Below are 9,418 nucleotides of genomic sequence, written 5' to 3' on the forward strand. Positions count from 1 at the left end.
TGGATTTCAATACAAAATGATTTCTGATGGTTTTGCATTTCCGTTTCGGACCCTACTTCTGTTTTTTTCCTCAAAAAGTATGCTGTATCATTTTGTATATTTAGAAATAATTACATTTGTGAATATGTTTATATCTGTTAAGCTAATTTAACTTAATTTAATGGTGGCTGCTGATAAGACATGTCTTTTGATTTGATATACTTTTCACAGGCAAATGCAGTTCATAAGAAACTAATTACAAATCCCTAAGATTACTCTGTGCAATAGCATCATTTAAGATCCTTCACCCCATATTGTCATGATCCTTTACTCCCAGAATGCCATTTTTGATCTTTTTAACAAGGTTTAAAATGTCATACAATCAATACATTTGCCTTAGAATTTGGCGTAAAACAAAACCAAACATAATAAGTGAAAAATAAGAAACAAGTACTGCAAAAGTCACACATAAGAAGTAAAAAGAATATCAAATGTAACATAGAAAAATGTAAAATATTTCTGTTATCAAAATGGATGGAATGTTAAAAATATTCACCAAGGAATGTGAAAATGTTTACAGTATGAAGTGTAAAGAATATGTGCATAGATAATACCTTAAAAAAATACATCAACGTAATGCATTTTTAGGACATTGTGAACAATGGGCAGTGTTCTGGTGGTGTGGGGTTTTGGTCTAGATGGACTATAAACTGAATTTAAGACATTGAAAGGATGTTTACAATTAGTTTTTGTGACGTTCAATGAATGTATTCAGGTATATGTATTTATTTACTTATTTGTGTATTAATCACTTTTTATTGTGAATCTCATCATGTGTCCTTAGCTTGACCTTTTGAGACATTTGTAGTATCTTGACTTGATGTTTCTGTCTGAGTGAGCTTATAAAGTGTATTAATAAGTTGTTTACTCCTCATCGTGTCTTTATCCCTACACATCTTTTATCAATAAAGTCTATATTGTACTACAATGTTTATTTTCTGTTGTCTCTAACCAATTTCCCCCTGAAATTAATAGTGTATTCCAGATTCTGATTATCTTTGGGTTACATTTCTTAAAAAAACACTTATAACAACAAACAGAAATACACATGCAACGGCATTTGTATTGAATTGCAACGGTACACCAGACTCTAGATAGTAATAGAGTAATGTTGCTCCATGTGCTGTAATTACTGTATGCAATTATCTGTTATATCTTTACCACTTAAGAGGCAGCAAAAGCAAGCAGTCAACACACATATATATATATATATATTAGGGCTGTCAAACGATTACAATTTTTAATCAGATTAATCACAGCTTAAACATTAATTAATCATGATTAATCACCATTCGAACTATGTCCAAAATATGCCATTTATTTATGTATATTGTTGTGGTGGGAATGGAAAGATAAATGAAAGAAGGCGGATATATCCATTTAACATACAGTATCTATGTTTATTATAACATTTGTCTGCGTGTCAAAATGAAAGACAGCCCACACACCTATCAATCATCAAACCGTGGGGTCTTAATTCATTACGTGTTGATTTCTATCAACGGGGGAGTACTTCAGGAAAGTCGACAGAGGGGGGGGGGGGGCGGCGGCGGCTAGTGGAGTACTTTGTGACCAGAGAGTGTGAACGTTGTGATCAGCTGTTTTAGCGCAGTTCTCCAGTGAAGGGGAGGAGTCTCCCTCCGCATCCGGTTGGCGTAGTTTTGGCACAATTCCGTTGTACAGACCGACGTTAACAGCAGCCCTGTCTGTGCACACGGAGACCGACTCTGTCGTCCGGTGATCTAACCGCCTTCCGGAAAAGCTTCACAAGTACGTCGGTACGTAAATGCGCTTTGTGACACAAGTGACGGTACGCATTTCAGAGAGATTACGCACATAACCTGCGTACCAGTTATGTGCACCCCTGTACTACAGCAAAAGTATTCTCCGTCGGGACTTCCTGCAACAACACCACGCCGTTATCAAAGATGTTCTATTGAGAAGACGATCACTACGTGACAAACGTTTTCAAAACCGTGGCTACTGAAATCAATCTTACTAACTGCTGTCTGTGCAATTTACTCCGCGCGAGTTGGCAGACTTTATTTTGCTTACTTTAACATCATTTTTCATGGTGGGGCTAAGCCATTTCTTGGTATGGGTGTAGCCTACCCCAGCCATACCCTGGCGCTGCCACTGGGGCCATTCTGCACATGCGTTAAATGCGTTACATATTTTAACGCAATTAATTCAAAAAATTAATTACCACCGTTAACGCGATAATTTTGACAGCACTAATATATATATTGAGGAGTGAGAACCAGAGGGGCGTAAGTGACATTTTGGTCAAAAATGAGTTATATATATCAAATGAAAGCTCTCAATGAGCTCTTTCTACTGCCAAAAGGGTGCATGTGAATTCAAAACCAATCCAGAGTTATTCATCAAAAACCAAAAGACCTAACACAGAACACACTGAACTATTTGGGGCCAAAAGGACGTAAGTGCACTTACGCCCTTTTGGCCCTGAGAAATGTATTATGGGTAAAGCCTTTGGATAGCACTTGAGTCAAAATGGCTGACACAGCAAGCTAGGTCAACCATGAGAAGAAAGCTTTTCACTGCTGAAGAAGTGTTACTAAGCTTATTTCAAGATGCAGAAGAGCTTGATGAAGAGAATGAAATAATCCAGGATTCAAAGTCAATGCTGAGTGACAAAGGAAACTTAGTTTCTACAGATCCATCTTCAACAGAGAATTCAACTCATCATGTTCCAGTATCTGTCAACTCTTTCAGGTACTGAGCATGTGGTGCTGTACTCTGACACATGTGGTGGGCAGAACAGGAATGCTGGTTTTAGTGCCATATGTCTCCATGCAGTTAAAACCTTGCCCATCTCCATTATTGATCATACATTCATGGAGTGTGCACAGCAAGATGGAATGTGACAGTGTTCATGCAGCCATTGAGACCGACAGAAAAAAAGGGCCTTTGTACAGTTCGGAGGGGTACTACACTCTTGTGAGGATGGCAAGGAGGAACAGGCCATAGAAGGTGATTGAGCTTGGGTACAGTGACTTTCTGGATTTCAAGTTCTTCTCACAACACTAGGGCTGCTCAATTATGGCAAAAATCATAATCACGATTATTTTGGTCTCGCTGCGGGGAAACTGTGGACCTCGTTGCAAGCCAAAATCGTAATCGAGATTAAAATACGATTAATTGCACAGCCCTACAACACACGGTCCGAAACAGAACCAAAGACACAGAGGGACAAACAGTTTGTTGGCAGAAAATGAAATGGCAAAAACAAAAGAGGATCACAAAATCAGGATCAGAATCACAATCAGGATCAGGATCACAATCAGGATCAGAATCACAATCAGGATCAGGATCACAATCAGGATCACAAAAGAGGATCCGAAAAGGATTCAGTTCAAATATGAGCTGTCCGACCAAACTGCAAGTTGGAAAGCAGGAGACCAGAGGTGCTCATGCAATTGAACCAAAGAAGATGCACACAGGTCCACCTGGGATCACTGCTGTGAAAAAGAAAGACGTACTCGCACAAATGGGAGTATCCCTCACTCCTATGTAGGCAGAGTAGGCTAGTTTGTCGTTTTAAATCAATCTGAAACTTACATGATCTGCATGAAATATGCTGTTGTCGTATATAATTATATTGCTATATTTGACATTCCCAATGTTCTAAAGTAGCTTTTGATTTGCCAAACAGTTATTAGGCCAGGTTTAATGTAATTTATTGTTATTCAGTGAACTAATGTGATATTGATATGTTATATGATCACAATGGACTCTGTAGCCTATTTTCAATCCGTTATTTGGGGAAATGGCTAAATAATTAACTATTTGGCAAAATGGTTATTAATGTTTTTGTTTTTTTTAAATAATTACATTCAATGAACTACTATGATATAAGGATATTTTCATATAATATTGTTATTATAACAATTGATTACTGTTACTTTTGACCTCATTAATGTAAAGCCTTTTTCCTATATTTATCAGATACGCCCTTTTTTTAGTTCATATGATATAAAATCTTAGTTCCAAAAAGGCGCATGTGACTTTATTCCAAATTAAAAAAAAATAGAAGAATATTTTTTTCAATGAAAGTCAAAATATTGTTCATTAAGTATATTGTCATCCACATGTTTATGAAGTTTTCATATTAAAGATTGAATTTAATAAACAAAGTCAGGATAAAGTATGGTCATTTTTTGTTTTGGCTCTCCTGTAAAGTTGGTCAAATGTCACTTACGCCCCTCTGGTTCTCACCCCTCGATATATATATATATATATATATATATATATTGTTACCCTTTAAGTTGTTATCATAATGTATTACCAGTCATGTATGTACACATCCAGCAGACCTAGAGAAACATTAGCATTCATAAAGTTTTGTTTGGTGTAACTAATGGCACACTCTTTATTTGGGGATTTTAAAATCACCACTATACAGGCTTTCATGCAAGGCGATCCTCGCGACAACTTAATTGTATAATTAATATTCAATCATACTTTTTGCAGGTGAAAGAAGTATGATTGAAACATTATTGACCAAAACTCATCAACAACCACATCTGAATGTTAAATCCTACTTTGAAAGAGACACAGTGACATCCATTGAGTGTCTGTTCTGTTCTTGTGAGCATGTGTCATTTCATTGCATGGCGCACGGTGCAGCCTCCAGTAAATGTGTTACATCCTGTTGACTGTGGGGGTGTTTCCCATCCCAGCCGACCAGAGGCTCAGATCAGCTGCTGGAGGGACAGTGACAGCTCTACAGCTACTATCATGCAACTGATACGCCTGGAAGCTGCGATCATACTTGGTAAGTCAATTATCACTGTGATATTTTTTTCAAACTTCAACCCCTAGCTTATCGAATTCATCTTCACGTTAACAGAAAATCTAATTAAAAGTAATGCTATTAAATACAGTTACATGTCTTAGCTTATAATATATGTAGAGTCAAGAGTGTTTGTTAGTGATTATTATTATATTGAAGTTTCCTTTAAGATAACAGCTCAAGACAGATATATATATATACCAGGTGTGTGTTTGGAGATAATGCAATAACATCACATTTGAATCACAAAGAAAGAGTTTTCAGGATAAATTATTGTAATGTATTTCAGGGATAATGATTCATCAGATATCAAGCAGCAGCATTTCACCTCCACCTTCCAACTGTTTTGCTGATGTGGACACCTGCATGTCAAATCTGTGCAAGTGGAGTCAAGAAGCATTTTACGGCAACATCTGTGAGGGTAAAAATGACACATTTCCAATTTACCATTCCTGCTGCAGGGCGTTTGGGACACGGTTTTATTAGATGTTTTTCTTGTGGCATTATAAAAGTGTTGATTCCATTTCCTCAGGAAGCGTGGGACATGAGGCCACTTAATTGAATTGCACTTCTTGGAGTATGGCTTAAATTTAATAACGGAGGCAATAGCCTGGAGCAAAGTTTGTATAACTAAAAATCCATAATAATAAATAGCCTGACACAGCCTTTAAAATCTATGTTTGTTTTGACTTATAGTGCGTTTTATGTTGTCTGACATCTCAGGGGAGACAATCAGAGCAGCAGGCTGATACAGCAGGAAACACCTGTTGCACAAACAAGACCTCGTCTGGTTATAAAAAAATCCAGTTTTTCTACCTCCCCCTTGTGTTTGTGTTATTCTAGATGAAGGCTGCCAAATAAAAGGCTCAGAGGTCTGTAACTTGACCATCCAGACTGTGCTGGACCAATTTCCCTCTCTGCACGGGTGTGTGTGTGCCTGGGAGGAGGAGTATTGTGGCTCTATACAAGCACTTGCCACACAATGCAACCAAAATACAGGTGCAGTATTGTCAGTAGTCTCTGAGATAAGCATTTATAGGTGAAATTGCATTTCTGTTTACCAAAGGCGTTCTGATGTACTGTGTGATTAAACACTTCTGTGCTACTGAATAAAAAAAGGCTGGCTTTAATAGGCATTCGTAGGAATCATGTTTCCAATTCTCCTCACAGCAGCGCAGAGGAGGAGAGCAGGGAAGGACTGGCAGTCAAGCAGTTTAATAAGATATGGTAAATATGTGAACATAGTTTAAAGATTAAAGTGCCCTATTTTCCCATTTTTTTTGTGACTGGTTTTATTTTTAAATTGGTCAGGTGTTGAGTGAGAGAGTTGCAGCTGGCAACCACCAAACGAGCTGTAATTAAATACTTTTGTGCAATTTCCACCATCAATCTCTTCCACTTTAAGTGCTTGTTTTATGCGACTGACAGATTCAAATTGTTATTGTGGCTGAAAGCAAATTGAAAAAGACCCTACTGTTTGTTAATGTATCCAACCAAGTCTCCCTGGAGGAAAAGTATTGTTCTGAAAACTTGCATCGCATCCACATTTTTTAAATGAAGCCATGACACTGAAAATCATCTTGACAACACCAAAGTGCTGGCACTCCTCTCTCCAGATTTTACCCACTGTTAACCATTTTCTTCTGGCAACAATTTAATATGACAAAAACAGACCAGATTTAGCAGAGGAAAACAAAAATGGTTATTATCTTTGTAGGGTGAGTGGCAAAAAACAACTCATTTATAGCCTGTTGAAGCCTCATACTGGGCCGAATAAAAAAACGACTCTCCTTTTAGTCAATTAGACACACAAACATGGGAAAATAGGGTAGTATAGCCTTCAACCTTACGTTAAAAAATATACAATTATGTACACTGAATTCATCAATATACAAGTGATGTTTCTATAGTCTAAAAACATTTTACATTATTTTTGTTGCAGTACAAAACGGTGCTGAATCCTGCTTGGACCAAATTAAAGTGTGCGTCAATGATGCAGTTTGCAACAAGTACCTCATCCCCGTGATTCAGGCATGCATGGCACCACAATGTGACCATGACCGCTGTGAGAAAGCTTCTCAGCAGTTCTACAGCAGCATGCCACACGATGTTGCAGAAATAATTGTCATGTGCGAATGTAAGGATTCGGATCAAAACTGTCTGGATATAAAAACTGCTCTGCACAGCGGCACATGTGGAGACCAGATATGGATCTGCCAGGATACAGTTAACCTGTGTGTTGAGGACAGTACCTGCAGGCATGTCGCTATTCTTTCCCTCCTTTCAGTATGTCTTGAACTGCAAAAATACTACAGAAGAAAATAGTTGAGTGAATTTTGAACACATGTGAGTCATTTGAGTGTGGTAGTCTTCCTTACTTCAAAGATTGTGAAATATTACGTTTATATTCAAATGTTATAATAATGTTATGTGAAGTCATTTTACAGTTTGTACTTTAAAAGTCATAGAAAAAGTTGAGTGAAACTGTACAAGTTGGGAGTTCAGATCAGTGGAAAGCTAAGATGATTCAAAGATTAAAAAAACGTCTTCTCTAAACACCCCTTAAGCAAAGAATACTGCAACTCAAACATATTTTCTTTTGGATTAGCAGATATCTGTTAAATAGCTTCCGAGTCAAATGCTGGAGTCCTGAAGAAGCACAGTGCAGCGACAGAGACCTCCACACTGATGAATGTATTAGCCAGATGGACCCGGCTCTCATCCTTGGTGCAGATTCTGAATGTAAAAAGGCCTTCCTGGATACTTTGGGCACAGCTCTTCATTATCCTTGTCAATGCAAAGGAATGCACAATGATGATCTACTGACGTGCAACCTCATTCATGACTTGCTTCACAACAGATCACACTTCAGTGAGTAGGTTTTAGATTTACAAAAGCAACACATTTTATAATGAAAATGTGTTTCAAAGGACACATTTTTAAAAGTTTGTGTATTCCAGTGACATCTTGGAAGAGCAGTGATGGTCCAACTAAATATCCTGAAGTCGATGAATCTGAGCAAGCTCTCACATGGTCAAATGGTAAATTTAAGCACTTTAAAGCAGTTTAAACAATGAAAATGAGTTTACACCACTATTGTGAATATCTTCAACCATACACTTTGGTAAGTCCTGGCAGCATGACTAACTGGCTATCAGCAGCTACTTTTAGAACAGTTAGCCTTACTTTAGCAGGAAAAGCTTTCTGTGCCTCAGGAAACGTTCTAAAACAGAGAAAAACGAGGCAGAGCAAGTGGGGGACTTTGGAGGGAAAACCAGAAAAAATGTCACCATAAAATATGATACTGTTTCATATTTGATGGCGAATTTTTGTATTTGTATCAGATACAGTGTTACCAAATCAATTTAGTGTGTAAAACCTAATACTCTTCTCCTCTGGGATATTAGTACCTGCTCACCGAAGTTACAAAGTATCATATCATTTTATAGTTATTATAATAAATGAATGAGTATTATAGCTGATTACATTATGGATACGATTCTTTTTTTAATATATTGAAATGTTATAATGAATATTTTGTCTTTCAGGTTATCTGCTATTTGCTTTTGCAACTGCAGTACTTGTTGGAGTTGTTGTGTTAGTGCCTCTGGCTGTTGTCAGTAAAATATGGTAAGAACATCAACAGTAAAATACATCAAGTCTCTCTGATATCTAAAAATAAAGCCTTTCTACTTTATTTTTTCTTATAGGATGCTCAGAAGAAGAGACAAAACTAAGTTTCACCATCCAGAGAAAAGTAATTGTGCTGTTAATCCCTGATGGTGTTTATCCATCCATAAAATGTTTGTCATCAATAATCATGGGTCAACATTTTGTTCCTTTTTAGATTGAAACGGTTTTAGAAGTTGCCTGATTTTTTCATAATATTGATAAGAATATATGAAAAAATATCGACATATACTTTGTTATACTTACATTTTAATGTGACATGTTAACTTGTGTATCAGAGATTTTTAAGACGGATTCATATATTTTAACAATTGTATTTTGATTAAAAGGACAATCGTTTTCTTTCTGCTGTATATGATCAGTCTTCTTGTAATTTAGTCTGTTTCACACTGACCTGGTCTTTCCATCTTCGAAAGTTAAAACTCACCTGGAACATTTCATTTTGCTGTCACCAGTTGTCTTTTTGTGATGATTAAATAGTGATCTTTAGTCTTCAACTTTATGTGATAATAAACTTCACTCTTGACACCGGAAGGTCTCACGTTGTAAATGAAGACCTGTTTTTTTCCAGTACAAATACATAGCATTGTTAAGAGACAGGAAACATTGCAGAACAGTCTGACTAAACTGATTCAACTATCTGATTTGTTGTTTTTTCTTTATTCAAACTTGAGCTTCAAACTTGATTTATCTGCATTTGACTTGACAAAAGATATTAGAAGAGGAGTAGGGAGAAAGGTTAATGGCTTTGGTTCGAATAATATAACCTCGGGTTTATTTTCCTTCTGCTGCAGAAACTTTTCAGCCATGCAGGCTCCTGGAGACAATGATATGGTCTGTTAGTTTACTGTAATTATTGGGCTCCAGAGAAAC

The 9,418-nt window shown here is 36.9% G+C and overlaps 1 protein-coding gene across 1 annotated transcript; it reads left to right on the forward strand.

Moving 5' to 3' along the window:
* Positions 1-1,762: 1,762 nt before the first annotated feature.
* gfral (GDNF family receptor alpha like) lies at positions 1,763-8,986 on the forward strand. Its single transcript, XM_034201949.1, has 10 exons — positions 1,763-1,817; positions 4,743-4,837; positions 5,145-5,276; positions 5,699-5,854; positions 6,026-6,082; positions 6,798-7,113; positions 7,467-7,726; positions 7,816-7,896; positions 8,404-8,485; positions 8,566-8,986. The coding sequence occupies exons 2-10, from the start codon at positions 4,801-4,803 to the stop codon at positions 8,633-8,635; spliced, it is 1,191 nt and encodes a 396-aa protein (XP_034057840.1). The 5' UTR covers positions 1,763-1,817; positions 4,743-4,800; the 3' UTR covers positions 8,636-8,986.
* Positions 8,987-9,418: the final 432 nt, after the last annotated feature.

The sequence above is a fragment of the Gymnodraco acuticeps genome, unplaced genomic scaffold (genome assembly GCF_902827175.1).
Source record: "Gymnodraco acuticeps unplaced genomic scaffold, fGymAcu1.1, whole genome shotgun sequence".
NCBI classification, from domain to species: Eukaryota; Metazoa; Chordata; class Actinopteri; order Perciformes; family Bathydraconidae; genus Gymnodraco; species Gymnodraco acuticeps.